Source organism: Agelaius tricolor, unplaced genomic scaffold, assembly GCF_023055355.1.
Source record: "Agelaius tricolor isolate 1412-34295 unplaced genomic scaffold, bAgeTri1.0.p SCAF_15, whole genome shotgun sequence".
NCBI classification, from domain to species: domain Eukaryota; kingdom Metazoa; phylum Chordata; class Aves; order Passeriformes; family Icteridae; genus Agelaius; species Agelaius tricolor.
In genome coordinates this window covers 3,017,049-3,039,918 of record NW_027269275.1, presented here as the reverse complement: position 1 = coordinate 3,039,918, position 22,870 = coordinate 3,017,049, and the positions used below count along the sequence as shown (strand labels likewise).

Here is a 22,870-nt window from a genome sequence, read left to right as displayed (position 1 = left end):
AGTGTAGATTAATAAATTGGGGGAGGAACTTAACAAAAGAAGCTTTGCTTGGTAGCTTAGAAGAGATCACTATTCATTATTCATTCACTATTCAGAAGAGATCATTATTCATTAAGAATATAACCATGTTGCCATGTATTCTGGTTTGCACAGTAAGAATTATGAGATCACAAAATATGTCACTCATCTGAATTTCATCTCCAGCAGTGGTTTCAAACATCATACAATGCATTTTTGTGCCAAATACTCCCATTTATCACTAATGGATCTCTTGCTCCTGATACCATCTTTCCACCAGATGTCACACTTCCCCTTCACCTGCTAACTCCAAACCTCTCACTATAACCCCGTGCTCAGATGCATTTGTTCTTTTGCTGACCATTTCCACGCTGTATCCTTAATTAAATATTAGCCTTTCTATTAGTTTGCAGTAGCAACACTGCATTAAACACCAAACCATATAACTTGTGCAGCTAATTTCAAGACCTCACCTATGTACTGGTGCTCCTGCTGTCATAAACAGTAAAAAAATCTGCACTGTTCTATTATGCTCCAAATCCCACACATTTGTATAAATCAACTGTTTATTTAAAATTACCAAAATTCCTTTCCTAATGGCCATTTTTAAACACTACCACTCTTCAGGGTCTCATTTTTCAGGCCTCTCAACACTCTAGGTTAACCAGAGGAAAAAAATCCATTCACATTGACCAAATACACAAAACAGAAGCATTATTTTTAAACCCAAATGCCTAAATGCCAGCACTAAATAAGTGTTTTATGATACAATTTAACACATGAAAAAAATGGGAGGTTCAAATCAGTAACATTTTAAGCATAAGAGCAAAGTTTGGTCCAGTCCTGCTACCTTTTGAGATGGTTTGTTTTACTTTACTGTTTCTAACAGCTGTATCAGAAGTAACCATTAGCATTAGCTGTCTTTGAGTCTGCAGCCATCCTCCTGTTTTGATAAATGCAGTGTTAATGTATTATTCTAGAAAATAATCCATGGAAAGCTCCAATTTTGAAGGTAGCATTACCTCAGCCTCAGAGTATGCTATGACATGCAATGCAATGGTTTAGTTTATGGATTTACACAATTCCTTTCCTGTCCTTTGACAATGACCTATTTTTAGACACACATCACACTGAGTTGGTATGTCACTTGATAGAATACCATCCTGAAGATTCAAGTCTGTCATAAATAAATATGTAAGACAAACTGGTACATACAAGTTGCCTCTGAGACCTGCTTTCAAGTCCATTCCAGAATGCAGTGAGTGAAAATCATTTCAAATGAATGTCTGCTGGTCTCTGCCATGTTTCTTCTCTGAGAATTGCACATCACAACGTAGTCAAGCATTTCCAAACAGACAGCTCGAAGAAGGGACAGAGGAAGGCAGAAAGGAAACCTTCCACTCACCAGGTGCAACCCTTTCCCCTTGCTGCCTCTTAGTGGGGAAGGTCTCTATTGAGACTCAGCTGATCCATCTATTCTACAGAAAGAAAAATTACTTTATTAGAAAAACAAATAAAAAATAGCACGACAACTTGCAATAAGTATTATTCTGAGGAGACAGCAGTTGGGTTTGGGGGGTTTTGTTGTTGATATTTTTGTTGGTTTTTAACTCCACCTAGGAAATATTGCCTAGCAACAATGGGAGAACCCTTCTAACAAAATGAATCATGCAGGTATTGGCTGTTTATTCCCATGAAGGGCTGTGTTTCCACCCTGTCAAATGACATCAAGGCCATGTTGCCAGAGGCATTGGGAGTTTTGACCTCTAAAAGGCAATTTTCTCACTGTCTGCTCAGAATTGTAACATTTTTCATATTGAAGGCTTTTATATCATATCTTGTAGGTTTCATATCTATAAATAACATACTAAAATTCTCCAACACAACAAAGCACAGCTATTATCTTTACCTATTAACACTGTAAACATTAAATATCATAAAGTTAACACTCTATTAGCATAACTATCAGGCATCAACAAAAAAAAAAAAAAAAAAGGGAAGCAAACCACATTAAATTGCATGACCAAGTTTAATGGAAATTAACAGAGGCCAGAACTTGGTTCATAAAAGCTCTGAATTTCAGAAAGAAACTATCTACTAGATCATCACCAGATACCCATGCAAGATTAATTTTGGATTTCCTTGCCCAAGTAAGTCCTCCCTTAATTTCTTAATGGAGCTATTAAAAAGAAGAGTTTTAAGCTACAGGCTGGATTAACAGCATGTAAACAGAAAAGCTAAGACCTATTATTTGCATAGAATGCAGAAGTATAAATCTCACCAATAAATGGGCATGTACAGTGTGTGTGTCCCCTCCCAAATTAATTCTTATGAAAGGCTTCCTGTATTTTAATTGCAGCAGCTCTACTAAAAGCAGAGTGAGCCAGTGAGCTTTGGTCCTAAAATTACTGCTTTCACCATTGCTCTGCAAAGGATGAAATGCAGCTTGTGACAACTAAATTTATCCAACAAACATAGCTACTACAGCCTTGTACACCAATATTATGTTTTCAAGTAAGGAGACAATGAGAAGTCCCCCAACACTACAAGGCTGTTCTGCTAACTGCACTGTTCAATACCATCAGGGGGTGTGTTTGCTTGCTTTTGCCCACGTTAAAAGAGTCAGCAAATCTTTAAGAGAATCAGCATCTGCAAGTCATGGAAAGGCAAGCAGGTTGTCCCTGAGAACATCAGCATCTTCACAAAATTATTGTCTTGGGGGTGATGGCTGATCAAAAACTCAGCAGAAGCCAGCAGTGAGTGCTCACAGCCCAGAAAGCCAAGGGAATCCTGCATGGCCAGGAGGTCAAAGGAGGTGATTCTGCCCCACTGCTCTGCTCTTGTGAGATCCCACTGCCAGAGATGGATCCAGTTCTGGTGTCCCAGCACAAGGACATGGAACTGTTGCAGCAAGTCCAGAGGGATGGGGCCTGTCCCTGTGAAGAGAAGCTGAGGAAGCTGGGGCTGTTCAGCCCAGACAAGAGAAGGTTCTTCTGTGTGGAGACCTCATGGCACTTCCAGGGTCTGAGGGGGCTGCAGGAAGGATGTTCTGTCAGGAGCTGCAGTGCTAGGACAGGATAGTTACAGATGGACTGGAAATTAGGAAAAACTTTTTCACTATGAGGCTGGTGAGACTGGAACAAGCTGCAGATTCCCCATCCCTGGAAGTGCCCAGGGCCAGGCTGTGCAAGGCTTTGAGCAACCTGGTCTAGGGGAAGGTGCCCTGCCCATGGCAGGGGGATGGGACCAGGTGATGTTTAAGATCCCTTCCAATCCCTTAACATTGTGTCATTCTGTCCAGCTTTTCCACAAAATTATTCTATACAGTTTACAGAAATCAAAGCTCTACATAAAACAAGTACTTCTGGTGCATTCTTCAGACTGAAGGTTTTAGATTACACAAGTTGATGGTCAAGAAATTAAATTCCTAGGACTTGAAATCAACTTCCATAGTCACAGGCAATCTACAAAACAATGAGGTGTGAAATTAAATATAAGCACTCTTAGTGGGCTGGGGTTTATAAACAATCAGTAACTGTTCTCAAAACAATAGAAAGTAATATTGAATTATTAAGTATTCCTTTTCCTCAGTAATGCTCAAGAAAGATCATGCTTTGCTTCCAAAGATAAGCTACATATTGGCAACCTTTCCCAGATCTCTACTCTGGAACAGATATTTTGGCTATGTTCTTCAACAACATGATTGGGTTTTAATTTATTGAAGAATAAAGGCTCAAGACAATTGGTTATGACTTTTTTTTATTTAAATGCAAAATATTAAAGTGCTTATTCTCCTATTTGATGAATTTGCTTGACTCCTATACCGTGTACTTTCTATCCTAGAAAGGCAGTATAGCTCTTAATCAACAACGTTACTACTCTGTTATCTTCTATAGGCCACAAAGAAACAGTAACACAATTTCTGTTTCAAATACTTGACTTAAACACCTATTTCTCGGAAGCCAAGTGTCAGCGGTGTTGGCACCCTACTCCTTGGAGAGAAAAAAAAAAAAGAAAAAAAAAAAAAAAGAAAAAAAAAACCAAGACTTGAGACAAGCTTACCATGCTTTGCAATGCAGTGTGAAACTCTCGAGCTAATGTGTAGCTATATGGCCAGATTTATTCACCCATACTGAATCCAGCTTCTGTATCATCTTCTTTCAATTTGGCTTGTTGAGAGAAACATTGTTATCAGCCTCAAAAAGAAATTAACTCTAAAATAAACCAACTTGTATATAGAAATCAGATATTTTTCATCAAGTTTTTGCTTAAATTTCCTTACTATAAGCAAATCACACACATCCTCACCACATGTGTTTGAGTGTATGTCCAATACTGAGTTTATAAAAAGTATATAGACAAAGAGAACACATATTAGACACTTTCACATGTACTTGAAAAAAACCCCAGGGGTGGGGAGGGGGAAGCTTATTATAAAATAAAACCAGAATCTAACACGTCACCTTATAATTTCTCCTGAGAACTCGTGATGTAAACAGCTCAAATGTACCTAGAGGTGTAAGTGTGCTCCAAACTCCAGCCCTGGAAGCAAGGGCCCGTGAAGAGCAGAGCAGGCAGCCAGGGTCCGAGCCAGGCCGGCAGCAGCAGCACAACCCCGGGACCTGCGGAGCTGCCCCGCTCCCGGCACGGGGAGAGTGGGGCCGGTCCCATCCCAGCCAGCAGGGCCGGTCCCATCCCAGCAGCAGGGCCGGTCCCATCCCAGCTCCCAGCGAGCAGGGCCGGTCCCATCCCAGCTCCCAGCAGCACGGCCAGTTCCATCCCAGCTGCCCATCCCAGCAGCAGGGCCGGTCCCATCCCAGCTCCCAGCGAACAGGGCCGGTCCCATCCCAGCTCCCAGCGAGCAGGGCCGGTCTCATCCCAGCTCCCAGCAGCAAGGCCGGTCCCATCCCAGCGAGCGCCGCTGACAGCACAGAGAGCCCTTAGACCCTGTGAGGAACAGCAGAGAAAAGAGCTCTGCGGGAAATTAGCGAAACTACCGCTGTAACTGCATAAATATTCGGTGTTTCTTCTGTGGTACAGCCACAACAGCCGAGTTAAGTACAACACAGGACCTAGGCAGATTTATAAGTAATTTTTAATTAACTGAACCCTAGAATATACCTTTGTTGCGACAATACTCCAGAGAGCCCGGTAACACAGATTAGGCTACCACACAGGCATTAATTAGAAACAACACCGCTCTCGGAGGGCCGCGGCCCTGGCAGATCCCACGGCCCGTGCCGCTCCCGCCGGGAGCCGCGAGGAGCCGGGGTGGCCCTGCGGGGAGCCGGGGTGGCCCTGCGGCCCGGGCACCCGGCCGGGGGTGGGCACAGGCCCGCGGGCCCCTCTGCGCTGCCGCAGGAGCGATGGGCCCCGCAAGGACCCACCCAGGGGAACCCATTCAGCCCCCGGGGCTGCTCGGCAGTGCCGCCCCCACAGGGACCCCGCAGCGCCGGGCGCGTCCCTCAGCCCGGGGCGCCGCTCCCCTCCACCCCCTCAGCCCCCGGGCGGCCGCTCGTCTCCACGGCAACGGCGGCAGCGGGACGGGGCCGGCCGCGGGGCTGGGGCGGGAGCGGGGCTGACTGAGGGGGGAGCCGGGCTCAGGCGGGAGCGGGGCTCAGGCGAGGCTGAGGCAAGAGGGGGCCTGGGGCAGGAGCGGGGCTGAGGTGAAGCTTAGGCGGGAGCGGGGCTCGGGCGAAGCTCGGGGGCAGCGGGGCTCAGGCTGAGGCAGCAGCGGGGCTCAGGCGGGGCTCGGGAGCAGCGGGGTTCAGGCGAGGCTCGGGGAACAGCGGGGCTCAGGGGAGGCTGAGGCGGGAGCGGAGCTGAGGAGGGGCTTGGGGGGCAGCGGGGCTCAGACAGCAGCGGGGCTCAGGCGGGGTTCGGGGGGCAGCGGGGCTCAGGCTGAGGCGGCAGCGGGGCTCAGGCGAGGCTCGGGGGTAGCGGGGTTCAGTCGGGGTTCGGGGGGCAGCGGGGCTCAGGCGGGGCTCGGGGGTAGCGGGGCTCAGGCGAGGCTCGGGGGTAGCGGGGCTCAGGCGGGGTTCGGGCGGCAGCGGGCACTCGGCGGCTGCCCCGGGCCCGAGCGCGGCTCCCGCACCCGGCCGGGCCCCGCGGGCTCTCCCCGCGGCCGCCCCGAGGGCAGAACGGCGACATGGGGACAGCCGGCCCCGCTCACCACAGGTCTGAGCAAAGCCCCGACCTCGGCCACACAAACAGGGACCACAGCTCCTGCCCTGCATTATTCATGCTCTCACCAGTGGATATTCATGCTCTCACCCAGCGAAATATATATATCTGTATGTTCATTTAAAACTATTTTTCAGATTGCTTCAAAATTCAAATTAATTAAGATTAATTAAAAATTAAATCAAAAATAAAAAGCTCCAAAAGTGATTTTTTTTTTATTTCACTTACATCTTTAATGTAGAAGTAACTCCAGTGGGGTTGATATTTTTAGTTTCATGCAGCATAACAGGAGAGATGGGGACTTGCTATTCTACTGTGGCAGAGCTGCCGAGCAGGGAACAATCGGATGAGGGCTTCATCTGGGGAAACAACAGGCAAAGCTCTAGGGGTGAAGAGGGGACACAGGAGGAAGGCTGGGGCAGAGATGTTCTCCAAGAGTGGCCTCATTTCCCATCCCCTAAGCCATTCCAGTTTCCTACTGGTTCCACCAAATGTGAAGAGAAAAAGAGGAAAGGAGAGTGTCTTCCCTGCCTCTGCCAGCGCTGACCCCAGGAAAGCCACAGCCACAGTCACCCACTCTGCTTTACCATTCCCCAGATGCAAGAAAGAAGAACCTTAATCCTCTTGGAAGAGCTGCCCTTTTCACAGGCAAAACGCGTGCCCTCCCTACCATTCTGGGAATATGAATGTAGATGCTCATGAAAAGCAAGTAAATACCTGGTCCACAGGGGGAAGAGTCTGCGTTTGAATTTCAGGCTTGTGACTGAAGAGAGAAACTCTAAAAAGCACCAGATGAGAAGGAACATGGGATCCTGCACAGACCCCAGTGTAATTTTTACTCACATCTTTTATCATCTAATCAGAGCTGATGACATGACTCTCACAAGCAATTGCGTGGTCAGTGTTGATGCCCAGATGAGAAATAGGCTCCAGTGTGTTGGATACACAAAAGTATCACTGCTCCAAAAATTACCAGTGTCATCTGAAATGAGAGGCAAGAATTGAACAGCAAGGCAGCAAGGGGAGGAAACTGGAGGGTCCTGGTGACACAGATGAGATTGTTTGTCCTCCTTGGACACCTTCATGGTCCTGTTGAATGAAGATTATTTCCACCTGTTCAGTTCATTTACCCTTTTACCATTAAATCACCAGTTCCTCAGAGGAAAGACAGCTCCTAGCCAGGAGGTTTCTTGGTTATGTCATAACTCAAGAATATCTTGTGAGGAACAGGAGATGGTCTGGAAAACTAACTCCAAGATGAGGTTTTACACAGAGAGACACTCCTGAGCAAGCAGCAGAGCAGCCAAGGCTGATCTCCTCTGTTAGCCTTAACACAGTGTAGTCAGAAATGAGGGATTAAAGTGAAACTGTTTCATGCAAGGACTTTTCAAATGCCTTTATTCACCAAAGAATAGCACATCTGAAAATATACAAGCACCTTTTTCCCAAGAGGATGTCTTGACAACAGAAAGCTTAACTGAATAGCATTCACACAAATACTAAATGTGCACAACAACCCTCTGCAGAAAGCAGCCTTAGCATAATGCTCCAAAAAGTAACAAGACAGAACCATGTAATTGCTGCTACAAACCTCTTCAAGAAGGATACTATGCTGGGGCTAGTAGTATCAAATCATTTTTATTGCAAATTGTATTGAATTCATCTGTTTACAGATTTCTTCTACAAGTTCTACATCTCAGAGGCTAATTGCAAACTAAAAGTTGGATATAAAAATACAAATTATTTCCTTCAATAAGCGTTCAAAGTGAAGACTGGCAAAATCTGTGACATTGTAATAAAACACTTGAACTAAAGTTTAAACAAGGGCTTAACAAAGACTTTTATTACTCTCTTCTCTGTGCACCATTCAATATGCACTTCAAGATGACAAATATGCCTCATATTTAGGAAGTTTATTCCAACAAGCATTCTGTTCTTTTTTTTTCTGAGAAGAAATCCATGACAGAATGTGGAATAATACAATGTTTACAAAGTCAAGAGTGCAAATCCATGGAAAATGGACATGCATATGCATCCTCAAAGACACAGGTTAGAACAGATAAATATGATTTCTACTACTTGGCAATGCTGTTTCTGTATCAGTTGCTTTAGGGATGCTTGTTTTATTAACTTTACCTACTTGCATGACATCTGCTGTGACACCACAAATATAAAATATCCTACAGAGTCAGGATGCTGCAATTTTACTCTCACAGAATCCCTGGCTCTGCTTTTCCAGCCAAACCCACTGTTAAAGCAGAGAAGGCTATCCCTCGGTGTCTGTCTGAAAGGATGCCAGACAGGGAAAATGGCAAGCTCTGACTAGCTGCAGATCTGAAATCAGTGAAGCAGAGGAGGAGAGGCCATCAGGGAGACTGCAAGGTCCCTGATTCTCAGGCCCAGTGTAAATGAGAGCCCAGCTGGCAGCGGTACTCGGGAGACCATACGCTAGCCGAGGATGGCTGGAGCACAGCATGTTTCAACCATATGTCTGACATACTGCCTCCCTTCCAAGGGTCTCTGGCATGGCAGGATTTGGATGGGCCCTGGCTCAGCTGGCCAGGTTCAGAGCTCTGCTCTCCTTTGTGCTGGAACAATGGCAGCTCGGCTCAGCCCGGCACAGCAGCAGCAGCCCCGTGGCAGGGGCACGTTCTGGGCTGGAAACGCTCCAGCTGAGCCCGCCTGCGTCACAGGTGGGCAGGGAGAACCACCGGGGCTTAGCAGGCAGAAATCATCGGCCACAACAGCCTCACTGCTCCCTTTTCACACTGTTAGCAGGGGCCAGTTGTGTTCTGTATTGGGTCTCACTCTGCAAGTTCATGCAGCCCCACAAATTCCAATTCACTAATCATTTTATCCAACAGATGAACATCAGTGCCTCAAAATATTCTTTTCGTTTTCTCCTTTCAATTCTGCTATTTGTTTCTATTATTTGGATATTTTTTAAAATAAAGGTGTGCTTAATTCTATTTCTGTGTGCTGTCAAAATCAGGTTCTGGAAGAATTTGCTCCATTTTCTTTTTCTTCTATTTTCATGTCATTGTTGTGATACTTTACTGAGCTGCTGCTCCTTCAGGTTCTGTCCCTGCTATGCATGATCCAAACCCCTTTGGTCTGGTATTTGCCAAAGAAAAAACACACTGAAATGCTGATACATAAATAAGCAATGCACCTATAATTCTAGAGGTGCCTGTGCCCAAAGATCCTAAAAAGTGTAAATTGTTTGTTACAAAAGGGCCATTATATCTCTATTCCTCATTCTCTATATTCTATTAAGTGATTTTTTTGCAGTTTAACATATTCCAGACCTTTGCTGGCAGCAGCAATGCATATAACCTCCCTCAGAAGTGTATTCAGTGGGGAGCTGCCTGGCTACACAGGATTTATACATCGTTCAGCTAAGTCAGCGATCCATATGCAAAAATCAAGCGTTCAGGGACACCATGTGGATTTGTGGCATTCTTCAGAGTACATTGTGTCTCTAATAAACCAATGAATGGATTAAACTCAGCCATAAAAATGTTTTCTCCTCTCTGTGACATATACAATATGGATAAGCTTTATTTAATAAATAGCTAAAAGCTAACACCACACACATTACTTAAACAGGTTAAAAAACACTCCTCAGTTTTATAACCTGTTTAAGAAGAGGAGACAGAGCACTTAACAAAATGTGTGAAACTTGAAACACCATGCTGAACATTAACATGGGACATCTTGTTTATGTAAATTTCATTTTGGAAGCTATCTTTGGCTTATAACAGTTGGAAGCAGAAGAGACAAACAAACCTTTCCTATACTGTATTTCCTGACAAGCTATTTTATCTTGGCATTCCAGGACAGATTATTTCTTTGTATCATGCTGCTGTCACGAGTTAGGCACTGGATAATGGATAGTTTTTAAAACAGTCCATCTGTATTTAGTCAATAAAGTAATGGTTTGTAAACTTACTCAGCAGCAAGCTGTTTCTTGAAAAGAATAGAAGAGCATTCAAGGGAAAAGACTGACAAGACGTGGTTATTTCCTAATGATCAGATTTTGTTCTTTGCATGGTCATGCTTACTGCTCTCAGGAAACCTCTCATCTGTCCACAAATGACAAACAATTATTTGACTTAATTAGCAAACCCTGGGCCAAGTTCCTGTTCCAGAATGACTGGCACTGCAACTGGCTTGAAAACTTGCTTCAACTGGGAGATGCCTTTTTTTTATTATTCCTCATGTGTCAACTGACTGCAGCAAGTACTGGGATTTCAAGATGCTTAGTATTTCCAGGTTCCTCACCAGAACAAACCTTTTTGGAGGCTCAACACACATGCAACATCAGCTTTCCACAGCTTCTGCTTGTCCCTCATTGCCAGTGATGGGAGTGATGGTGGCAGGCACAGCACCCACGGTCACCAACCTCTGTGTTCAGATGTGTTTGTCCCTGGTGCCTCCATGGCCCAGGAGGCAGAGCCAAACCCAGCTGTGAAACCCTCTGAAAGCAACAGTCATGGAGCCTTTGCTGACTGAGCGAGCACCTGGTGTCCAGCAACTACTTCTGAAATCACAATTATTTACTGAAATCTTCTCTTCCAAGATAAAAGTCCATCTAAGCTACAGTGGTGTCTTAACTGTGACTGGGAGGAGTATTCATCTACATATAGACATTGATTCCTTTGTTTTAAAGGAACAACCCCTTAATTCTCATGTATCTGCTTTAAACATTTAATGAAATTATCATTTTTCTCCCTTACTTCCTGCTTTATCTCCAAATGCCTGGTAGAACATGGTGAGTTCAGTGAGGACCAGGCACTCCACAGTTTTCTCCCTGCGCTCATTGTGCTTGGTGGAAATGTTGGTGTCATCACCAGAATGCCTCAAGTTAAGTTATGTAACGTAACAAGTGCTGAAGTCAGGTTTAAACCTCAGGATAAAACCCATAAAGTAATTAAAAGAGCAAGGACTAAGAGAGGATGAGGTCTACTACCACAAAGTCATACAGGGCCCTCAAGAACAAGACCAACTGAGTGATCCTGCTCTAATTCAGAGAGCATGGTGCAGAAGAGGCTGATGTTGTTTGTCAATTTGTGGTACTTTCTTTCCCACATTTCAAAATATATTTGCACAATCTTTTTGATGGGAAACCTATATTCCTTCAAATCAGCATATTTTCACAATCTAGTAATATTCTGTCCTGTAACATACACACAATTTATTATTTTTGCGGGGGAAAAAAAAAAGAAAATGAGCTGGAGTTCCTTATAGGCTTCTCTTTCACACTGTCTTCGGTGTAAATTTTACCCATTTACTTTAAAAAATGAAAGTAAACTATAGAATAATTGGGTATAAAAACAGATCACAGAATAGTTCCGTCCAATTCCATTTTTAAGCATCTGCAGAGAATAAAAAGAACTGTTGGTAAGGGAAAAAAAATCCAAAGTATGTATTTGGAAGTACTTATGATTGTAATAAACACATGCTGGGCGTTTGGTGAAGAACTTTTAAGCACCCATGATAAATTACAACTTATAATTTCTAATTCTAATATCTTGCAACCGAGCTCAGGAATCTTCTACCACAAATTTTGTATTGCTTTATAGGGAGGATAATAGAATTGTTGAGGAAATAAGTTATATTCAGTTCTAAGAGTATTTCTTCTTTTTTGTTCACTACATACTATTTAATATTTTCCTTTGTACACTTCTTGATAGTTGAGCTTTAAGTGAAACTCTGAAAAACAACATTAGGATTCAAAATACAGTGGAAGATTTTATTTTCAGGGTCACAAGTAGCATAGCGAGATTTCTCTCTTAAACAATGACACTTAGTATCTCTGTAGTTCTATGAATACTTTTGAAGTGTCATATTAAAACCAATCTCTTGGCCTTCAGGCAAAGAGAAGCAATTAGTCTTGGAGTTGTGAATAAATAAAAATCCATTTATATACCCGTCCTTGACATGTACCTTGCAAATCTTAGAAACTTCATCTAGTGGGAAAAGAAATGTTAAATCATGAACACCAATACTAATCATACCGCGATGTTGCTTCCTAAAACTGTTTAGTTTCTATCAATCTTTTAAGTATTGATTCATATGTATATATTCTTACATATTGAAACAAAACAACAGAAAGGCACTCACACACTTGAGCGAGAAGAAAGAAAGGAGAGCGTGCATATAGAGCTGTAACGTGTACCTTTATTACCTTCAACATTAATAGAGGCAAGAAAAACCACAAAGCTGCCAAGTCCATTGTCCTTTTCTCAGACACAGTAAAAACAATCCCGCACAAGTTCCGTCCCACACGCAGGCTTTTTCATCCCAAGCGCTACCGTGTCTGCTTTGATCTACAAGCAAACAAACAAACGGCATCTTTATCACCCGCGCATCCCATTTCCATGCAGCACAATTAAACAGTGCCTGTCACAGATGTGTTGGGATGAGTCAGATCACAATTTCTACTTTTCATACAAGTGCAGTATTTTTAGGTCTTCTCTTTCCTCTTTAGCGTGCCTCAGTGCTGAAGCATCCTATTTTTATGCAGCTCTGATTGCTGTTCGAGAGTCTCATATTTATTTTTCACTTAGCAGTCAGTAATTCACAAAGGAAGTAAAAATTATAGCGCCAAGTCATTCCAAACAGTCCGCCAGCACCCCTACAGAAAGGCTGGGTGCAGCTCGGGCTGCGCGCAGGTCAGCGGCTCCGCGGAGCTGCTCCTCCTCGCATCCACTTGTTGACCCGAGTGCTGAGGAAATGAGAGCACTCGGGCTACAGCCCCGTGCCGCCATCAGGTGAGGCAGCTGCTGGGGACACGCCGCTGTTCGCAGGGAATTTCAGAACAAAACCTTCCCCCCTGTGCCCTGCTCACGGAGTCCCAGCCTGGAGGGCACAGGTGGGACAGCGACCCCCACACAGGATCACACCTGGGCTGATGGGATGGTCAAGGAAAACAAATTTTAGTCTGTTCTGGATGCAAATCTCTCTGCTGACCTAGTTCTCATTCTCCTTTTCATTTCAGAAGCTCAGCTAAAAATCCATAAATTAAGGAAATTAACTGATGGAGCCTCCGGCATCTTTGTAAGCTATTTAAATCTTTAAATTTACAACATCTTCTGCATATATCAAGTAATTGAACTAACTGCAGGGATGTAACTTTAATGAGAAAATTTCCCTCTTCTCCTGTAGTTTGTACTCTAGAAGGGAAAAAAAAAAAAAAAAAAAGCTCCCCTTAGGAGAAAAGTTTCTGTTTATTCCTGCCGCGGCAGAAAACTTTAACCCCCCCAGTTTCGGGGTGTCCTGCCCGCATCGCGCCCCGGCCGCTCTGGGCCGGCCCAGGCCCGGGGGCAGCGCGGGCGCGGGGGCGCGCGGAGCCCTCCCCGCGCTGACCTCTCGGGGCCGCGCAGCGTTGCGTAACGGCCGCGCGGCGGCGCGCGCTAGTGGGCGCTGCAGCCCCGCCGGGCCGCGCACGGCGCCGTTCCGTTCCATTCCATTCCGTTCCGTTCCGTTCCGTTCCGCGGGCGCGGAGGCGGCGGGGGCCCCCCCACCCCAAACACCGCCGGCAGAGCCGCGGGTGCGCCCGCCGGCAGCGGCGCGCTGGGGCGCGGAGCGGCCCCGCTCCCTCCGCCCAACTTCCGTGGGGACCAGCGCGGAGCGGGGGCGCATCCCCCGCGGCGGCGCGCGGAAACACGCGGGCACCGGCAGACCCGCGCCTCTGGCTGGAAGTTGAGGGAGGGATTTGCCGATATATATGTATTTTTTTTTTTCCCCTCATTCACGGGGGGGTTCCCTGGCGGTCCCCTCCCGGTACGTGGGCCGGGCGCGCTGCGCGCCCGCGGAGCCGCCCGCGGAGCCCCGCGCCATCGCGCCGCGCGCTCTAATTGAAATGGCGCTTTTGGCCGGGGGCGGGCTGCCAGGGCGCTCCGCAATAGCACAATGCATGTCGATAGACGTCATTTGGTTTTAATGGCCTACAGGAAATTTGGCGTTTACAATGCGAGACATTAGCAAAGGGTGAAAGGGAGGGGGAGGCAAGCAGGATGGATGGCTGGGAATAATTGCAGCCCCCCCCCCGCCCCCGAGGCCCCCCGTCCGCACCTCGGCGGCGCTGGGTGCTGCAGGGAAGGGGGGGTCGGGGCTATTTTTTTATTATTTATTTTTTAACTTCATCTAGTTTATCAACAAGTGCAGAGTGGGTGCTACCCTAATTGTAACAGAGGAGTCAAGAGATGTGAGAAACGTGCCCTGTGTTACTTATTTGGGAGCTGAAAATTTATGCCTAGTTGAAAATGCCTGGGGAAATATTACATCAGACCAAATGACAATGATTAAAATCAGCTTTTTTCCCCCCCTTCCCCCCCCCCCCTCTTTTCCTCCTTCTTCTTTTCAGTAAGTCTGTTGAAGGACGTGACAGTGGCCTGATCCTCCCCAACACCGAACCGTTATCCCCCGGCAGGGCCGGGCCGGGCCGGGCTGCGCGGAACTCCGCGGGGCAGCGCAGCTCCCGCCCCGGCCGCGCCGCGCGGAGGGGCTCTGCGGGCGGCGGCGCCGGGGGCGCGGGCTGGGGAGCCGGCCGCCTTCCCAGCCTTATTTCATTTTCAAGGGCTGTATTTTATTTTATTCTGGGGGGGGGGGGGGGGGGGGGTGGGGGATGGGGGAGTAAATCTGCAGACCTTCACCAAAAGGAGGGAAAAATATCCAATTTTCATCGCAAAATTAGCTAGGGCGAGAGCAAAGGGCTGAGCTAATTGTAGCCTAATCCTCTGCCCTGCAGGCGTTTGCAAAGCCCTGAGCAAGAATTCGCTTTTTTTCCTCCTCTTCTCCCTTCCCTCTGTTATTTAGAGACGGGATTATTGCCTTTCTTCTCATAACAGCCTCGGCAGTTTCATTTAAAGGCTTTTTTTTCCCCCCTCTCACACACACACATACACACACACGCACAAAATAAATAGAAAAAGAAGCAGCAAAAACAGGGGAAGAGAGAGGAGACAGAGAAGCTTTAAAAATAATAATAATCACAGCAGGATCTGCGGAGCAAAGATAGTAATAAAAGCAAAAAGCTGAGCCCATCCACACACAGCCCCGGCAGAGCCCAAAGCCAAAGGGGGGCTCGCAGATCTCTTCTGTGCTCAAGGTAAGGACCTCGGCAGCAGCAGCGGCTCCCGCAGCCGCCCGTGCGCCCGCCCGAGCGGGGCCGGAGCGCGCCGTGCGCGCCGCGCCGTCCTCGCATCGCGCCGCACCGCGCGGTTCGCGCCTGCTCGCGCTCCTTTTTTTTTTTTTTTTCCCTTCACCCCCCCCCCCTTCTTTTTTTTTTTTTTTTTTTTTTTTGGAAAGTGCCTCTTCAAACTCACTCGGCTGCCGGCTCCGGGGAGCAGCGGCGGAGGGGTGTTTTTTTAAAGCTACAGGACCCGTTTGCAGCCGCCCCGCTTTGGTAGCGCCGCGCGTGTGTGTGTGTCTGTGCGTGTGTGTGTGTGTGTGCGTGCGTGTGTATGTTTTGTTTTGCTCCGCTCCAGCATGGGCAGCGCCGGCGGAGCCCCGCGGCCCGGGGTGCCCGCGCTCCCCCTGCCCCCCCGGCCCCGGCTCTGAAGACGGCCAAGCCCCAGCGCGGCGGAGGCAGCGCGGCTCGCTCTGCGCTTTCGCATGGTACACGCGGAGCCGCGGCCGCGGGCCCGGGCGGGCGGGAGCGCGGGGGAGCGCGGGCCGGGGCGCGGGGGCTGGCGGCGGGGCGGCTCGGCACAAAGGGAAGGCGGGCGACAATGGGGAGCGCCGCGTATGGAAAACACGGGCGGGCTGTGAATGAAACTCTGGCGCCAGTGAGAGTGGAAGGCTTGGTTTGGGGTAGACTTCAAACCACTCTAGGCTATAGTTTGCATTCCTGCTCCTGCATGCGATGTGGCACACTTCTGCAAAATTAATACATTAGCCTGGCTAATGCTCACCACCATTGGCTGCGCGGAAAATGTGCAGGATCGGGGATTCGGGCTTGACTTTTTTTTTCTTGCATTCATCTAAGACATCTCCTTTCTTGTTATGTGGGAATAAGTAAAGGACGCCATGTTGTGCCTTCTTTTTTTTTTTTTTTTGGTTGAATTTTTCCTTCGGGCATGCAGTGTGTTCAAAAGAAAAAGGCAGAAGTTGAGTGACCGGGTGCGTTGCTCGCTGGTGATTTCCCTGACCATCAGTAAGGAAAAGCATTTGGGTGACGTGAAACTTGCACTAAATAGACTGGAGTCTGCCAGAGAGAGGCGGGTTGCGGAGGGGGGGCAGAGGGGGAGGAAGGAGAAAGCCTTCCTTTTTTTTTTTTTCCCCTTTTTTAAAAATTTTTTTGGCGGGGGGGGGGAGGAAGCAGAGCTCCAGAGGGAGTTCCCCCTTTGCTTCACCCCCCCCCCCCGCCCCTCAAAAGTTTTGGGCACGATCGCCTCTGTGTCTCGGTGCAGTGCTCAGTAAAGCAGCGTGGAGGTGTGTGCAAATGTTTATGGACTTTTAATTTTGGAGCCACCGAGCCCAAGGTTTGCAGCCCCCCCGCCCCGCTTTGTCTTGGGGCTGGGAGCACGCCAAAGTGGGCAAGTTGTCCGGGGGTGGCTGTGAGGCAGAGCCGAGCTGTCGCTGTCCCCGTCCCCGTGTGGGCAGACAAAGGTAATTCCCGGTCTGGCCGTGCCCCTCCGGCAGCCCGGGCACGCAGACGCTGCCCCGGGGCCGCTGTGGCCCGCAGTGCCGAGGCTGGGGCGATGCCGTGGGTGGGTTTACCCCTGCTGGGGCTGCCGGTGCAGGGATGAAGGCCCCCGGGGAGGAGGAGCAGCCTCCCCCAGGCTCCAGCAGCCTCCCCCAGGCTCCAGCAGCCTCCCCCAGGCTCCAGCAGCCTCCCCCAGGCTCCAGCAGCCTCCCCCAGGCTCCAGCAGCCCGGCGGTGCGGCCGGGCCCAGCCCGGCTCCCCGGGAGAGCAGCTCCACGGCAGGTCCTAAACCTGCCTGCCGCTTTCATTGCACGTCTTAAATGTGCATGAAGGAATTAAACTGCACGAGTGAATAACAGCATTAGTTTCAATTAATTTTTATCCTGGCAACAATAAACTTTAGAAACAAAGCGCTTTTACATCCTTAATTAGTCTTGCTTCCCATCTGTAGTCTTTTAAGTGCCTGCTCCTTGATTTAACTTTGTCCCTCCTTCAGAGCCGCCTCCTTTTTTTATTATTTTCCTTTTTTTTTTCGTTCCCCCTTCCAGACTGCTGCCTGTTTCTTTCCTGCAACCTTTCACCTCCCTTGTCCCTATCTGTCTGCTCTGCTCTGTGCAGTTTATTTCTCCTGTATTTTCCCAACATCAACAGCAGTATTGGTTACCATGGCCCCAAGCTATGTGCAGAGGTGGGAAAGCTTCATCCGCCCAAAACTTCTTACACTTTTGAAGTCTTTCTTTTAGTAGGATCTGAAATGTATCATCTAGAGTGTGTATTAAATGAACAGTATTCCTGAAGGCTTTAGAGCAAGAAAGGCAACACCCTGGAAAATTCTGCAGTCTTTCAGCATTCTCTGCCCTAGGGTTATAGCCCTGGGCACGGAGCTGAATGGAGCTCTTACAACTGCCTTCTGTTTACCTTTTATGGTTAAAATAACAGCTTAGCAAAGAAGCAACTTCATGGAGAAACGATTCAGTGAAATCATCTCAAGCTGTAGCAGCATAGCTAGTTTAATCACCCCTAGAGAGCTGAACAACTGTGAGCACAATGGGACACAAAATCATTTTGTGTGTAAATGAGCATGGCATTGTGATTATTTCACTTTGCATGGGCAAATAGTTTTTACAAGCAGTTAGCTTAGGAAGGCAGAAAAAGATAAGCTGGCTCTGAAAGATCTTGGTGTGTAATGTTTGAAAAACTAAATATTCACATAATTTGGGAATCAGGCTCTATTGATTTTGCCTTCAGCAGGTTCCTGTGTTACTTATTAGAGCAGGGTTATTGCCTGTGCCACTAGTTGGGATGCTGTAGCCTGTTGTAGGCAACTAAAGAGCAAGGATTATTTTACATGGTTTAATAAATGAAGTTTGTTAGTGTTTCTGTGATATTTACCCTTAAGGTTTTAATTTTCTCATCCATATTAGAAAATATGTGCATAAAGACTTCCACTGGATAAATACATTTAGGATTTTGCTTCGTGCATAAAATAAGTACATTACTCAGTGTGATGAATTTTTGCTGTGTGTTACATTAAGAAGAGGAAGGAGTCATTAGAAATAGGGTTATGGTACCTTAAGAAACAGGGGGTATTTTTTTTGGAGCAGTAGTGCTTAGCCGTTGTGCCTCTTGATAATTAGCTCATACAAAAAGGATTGAATTCCACAATTTTAATAAAAATCCAGGATTCATTTTTTATTATGAATCCTCTCCAGCCAGTGTTTTAATTCCCCTTCTCCTCCTCTCCCCCCAAAAGCCAGTGGCACCCTCAAGAAGTATGAAAAGCCATAAAAGTTTGAGAACTATTTTAGCTTTCCTGTGATTTTCTATAATTAAGTGTTTTTTCAACACATGCTCTAGCTGAGAAATGCCAAAAGCAGAGGATTGTTCAAAAGGTCCCTCCAGTGAATAGTATAAATTAAATATCTACTGTGTGAGTATGGCCTCACTGAGAATCTCAGTCTTTACAGATCAAGGAATTTACTGGTATACTAACATTAAACAAAATCCTAAGACAGCAGCAGTGTTTAAATATGCACAAATAGATTCATATCACTTGATCTTTAGCTATCTGTGCATATTTTAAAATTGATGTCTGTATTTCAAGACAAATGGTTAAATGTAAGACACATTTACAGAAGACTGGAAGTCCTTTGATTTCATTTGGAAATTGTAGCAAGGGGTGCAGATGAGCCCTAATTAGACTCTTGTTTTGTGAAACTGCGTGAGATTTATTTCCAAGGCAGCCCTGTACCGTGCAAGGTCTGTACCTTTATCATTAGTGAACGTGGTTGGGGTCTGAACAAAGACAGGGTTGACATTCAGCCTGGATCTTCTGACCCTTTCATTTAAGTGAAGGAGTAGAGACTGAACATGAGTTTACAGTGCTCTTTGGGAAGGAAAAAAACCAGCAACCTTTGTCTGTGTTGGCAGACAGATTAGTAAACACGCTGTTAAAATACTGCAGGTACTTACATACTACGTTGTTTTTTAAGTTAGTTGTTTTATTTATGCTATATGACATATTTACTGAAGGTTGGCCACAACAAGCTCTTGTGGGAAACAAGAAAGCAACATCTTGAGTCATGAAAGGATTCAGTCACTTTCCTTGAAGGTGGTGCTGTAGTGAAAATGTTAATGCCCAATTTTGCATCGGCTGACACAGGAGTCCTAGGACAGAGCTGGCATTTGCTTGGTGCTCAGTGCAGCTGTCCATCCAGCCTCTGAAGAGACAAGGATGTGGATCCACAATGGGGTGATGTATTCCTGGGCTCTAGATGCAGGAAATTCTTAGGAGCTAACCAAGATAAATACAGTGAATGGAGATGTTGTGATGACTTTGTGAAACTGTTCAGATTTGTTAAGATTTTTCAGTCCTGCTCTATAGCTTGGAAATGATTTTACAAAGAATGTTGCTGATTTGTGTTCATCAAGTGGTGTAGTCGGGCATCTTGTGCAAAATACTGCTAAGAGAAAGGCAAGACCAGCTTTAGATTTGTAAGAAACATTGTCAAAGTAATGTGGGAGAAATAGAAATTCACTTTGCAATGCTGCATGTAAAGTGCTTGTCAGATGCAAGGAAGAGCCTGGGTGTTTGGTAGCATGCTTGAATTTCAGAATACCAGGAAAATTAGATTATATTCAGAAATGTCTTCAGCTATAATGTTTTGCATATGTTGCTTTCCCCATAAGGGGGAGAATGGATGTACATTTTCTTAAACTTTTCTAGAAGGGTTTTTTTTTCCGTTTGACCTGTGTGCCGTCTGCACCGATTGAACTGCAATCAGCTTTGAGACACACGCTTTGTGCAGAATAAACTGTGCTTTTCTTCAGAGGATAATTGAGGAATTTTCTTTTGCTTGGTTGTCCTGTTCAATTTTAAGGCATTTCAGTATTTTTAGCTTTGATTTTGCTGAAGATTTTTTTGATTCGGTTCAGTAATTTCACTAATTTTCCAATATTTTTAGGGCAGGAGACATTAGGTGGATTGTGGAATTTATGATTTCACGTGCTAGATTATTCAGTACTTTCTTGTCCTAAAAGCATGGGTCAGTTTATTTATCTTTCTGTTTTCACTGCTTCCAAGTATTAATTGCTTTCAGTTTGAAATCTTACTAGTTGTTTAGGTCTAATATTAAAGCTTAACTGAAAATTATCCATTTATTTCACAATTATTGAAAATAAGCCAGAAAATTGATCTTAGTTTGAAGTGAAATTTACTACATGTATAAACTAAATGCCTTAGGTACTGAGGAAGTCACTAATTTAGAGGTGTCTTGTTACTGAGACAAACTTGCAAAAACCCCCTGAATCCCAATTCACAAATTGGTTATTCGTTTGTCAGGGGATATTTCACATCTAACACATAAGCCCACGACCTTTAATTAGAATTTTGCAGTTTGTTTTATGCCCCTTGAGGCTGACACCTTGAAAATTTTTTTCTTGATTTCTTATTGCTAATAAGCATCTTTCTCTTCCCCTCTGGTACTTAGAAGAAAATGATGCAAATACGCTTAATTACAGTGGTGGCAATAATTTGTTAGCCGCCTATGTGATCAGGCAGATGCAAAAACGATCTGATTAGATCTGTGATCACACTGAAAAACAAGGTAACACAGTGCTACATTTAAGAGAAACTGTTCTTTTTGCCTCCCTGCTCAGGAGGGAAGAAGCATGTCCCGTCTGTCTCTGACACGCTCCCCGGTTTCTCCTCTGGCTGCTCAAGGAATTCCTCTCCCAGCTCAACTCACCAAGTCCAACGCTCCCGTGCACATCGATGTAGGAGGACACATGTACACCAGCAGCCTGGCTACCCTCACCAAGTACCCAGACTCCAGGTAAGAAACACCTTGGTGCTTCTGGCAGCTCTCTGCTGCTGCTGCTCCCTGTGCACCTGCCAGGAATATCTCAGTGCAAAGTACATTTGTTATATATTCACCACTTATGAATTATTCAGTTTCTGATTTATACAGGAACTTCACTGGGGTTCTGCAGAAAAAAAGGCCTGTACAATTAATATATTATTTAGAGAGTCTATTCATTTTCTCTCTCAACATCTCCTGCGCTCTGCCGATACATTTGAAGCACCTGTTGGTGTGCTGCCCTAGATTATTTCCAGCTGTAGCAGGAAACTTGTTTCTTTCAAGTTTGGGGGGAAAATTTGGCTTTTTCTTCCTCAAGGAGAGGGAATGGTTCTACTACTGTGGGACTAATGGATGCTGGTGCTGGCCAGCCAGAGTGCTGAGCTCGCTGGGAGCTGTGTGCCCCAGCAGCCAGCTCCTCTGGGCTGGCCCGCCCTGGCTGCTGCAGCTGCATTAAATTCCTGGGAGTTTCCATGTAGTGCCTTGTGCTGGACAGGTTGGTGACATGTCTGGCAAGATTTATGGAGATCTGGCCAGCATTATCTCAGGATAAACTCCAGATATGCCTAATTAGGAGTAGATGTGGCATGAGATTGTATTTGTGCGTGACATGGAGTGTCTGTTGTCTGCCTGGCTGCCAGTCCTGCAGGGTGCTGGGCACCACGGAGGGTGGGGACCTGGGCAAGGTGCAAGGCACTGCTCTGTGAGGGGTGAAAGCCCAGACACTGAGGTGCCTGATTTTGATTTACAGTTATATCCACTAAATCAGTTCAGGTTTTTGTCACTGAGGCTGCTCAGGGTGCAGAGGGTGAGGGTGAGTGTGAGTGCAGGGCAGGTGTGCTGTGCCTGGCCAATGTGCCCACTGCACTCTTGGCTCCAAAGCAAGCCAAAGCCCAGATTTTGTTGCCAGAGGTTTTGCTACCTGCGTGGCCAGTATTGCAAAAGAGAGAATTGTTTTTTTCTTTTTTTGGTATGACAACCAGTGTAAAGAGCCAGTTTCATCTGAAGATTTTTCTTTTAAAAGAACTAAGGGGTTTTGCAGATTTGGCAGCTTCCCAAGCAATAAATGACATTTATGGAGACACCTTGAAATGCCTCTAATATCATAAAGCATATGGCTGTGATTTCATTCCAAGGAAAGGGAGCTGCTGAAATTCTCTATGGAAAAAAGCCCAATTATTAAAATATCTATATTTTATGGTCAGATCAAAACAATATGATTTTTGTGGACAGTATCTGTTTAATAATGTCTTTGTGGTACTACTTTAATCGTAAAGAAGAAATCTGTTTAGTGAAGAGAGATTTATAATGCAGAAGCATACAAATGCTTCATAGTATTAAAAATACAGTGAAGATTCTGCAGTTGTAATAGAGTGACACATCTGTTTCCACATTTTAATATATTGCTGCTATTTTTAAAATATGCCACACATCAAACTTACTTAATAAAAGCTTCAGTTATAGAAGCTTTGGGAGAATATACATAAATTCACAGATTTTATTTCAAGAGAATACTGTACTGAACCAAAATTTTCTTTTTTCTGCTTGATAAGTAGCAAAAGCATATTTCTGCAGATTTTGAAAGTACAAAACTGACCAGAGCTTACATGCTGCCTGATGTTTTGCTGGGTACTGTCCTTTGTTTATATTGCTATGTT

At 45.8% G+C, this 22,870-nt stretch overlaps 1 protein-coding gene across 2 annotated transcripts in view; it reads left to right on the top strand.

Moving 5' to 3' along the window:
* The first annotated feature begins 14,843 nt into the window (after window positions 1-14,843).
* Window positions 14,844-22,870, top strand: part of KCTD15 (potassium channel tetramerization domain containing 15) — a 51,283-nt gene continuing 43,256 nt past the window's right edge. The window contains exons 1-2 of one of the 2 annotated variants that reach the window (XM_071440232.1): window positions 14,844-15,316; window positions 21,013-21,188. In XM_071440232.1, coding sequence (XP_071296333.1) covers window positions 21,025-21,188 — 164 coding nt within the window. In that variant the 5' untranslated portion in view covers window positions 14,844-15,316; window positions 21,013-21,024. Of the gene's footprint in view, window positions 15,317-15,500; window positions 15,826-21,012; window positions 21,189-22,870 lie in introns of those variants that run through there. The other variant, XM_071440231.1, reaches the window with a different exon arrangement.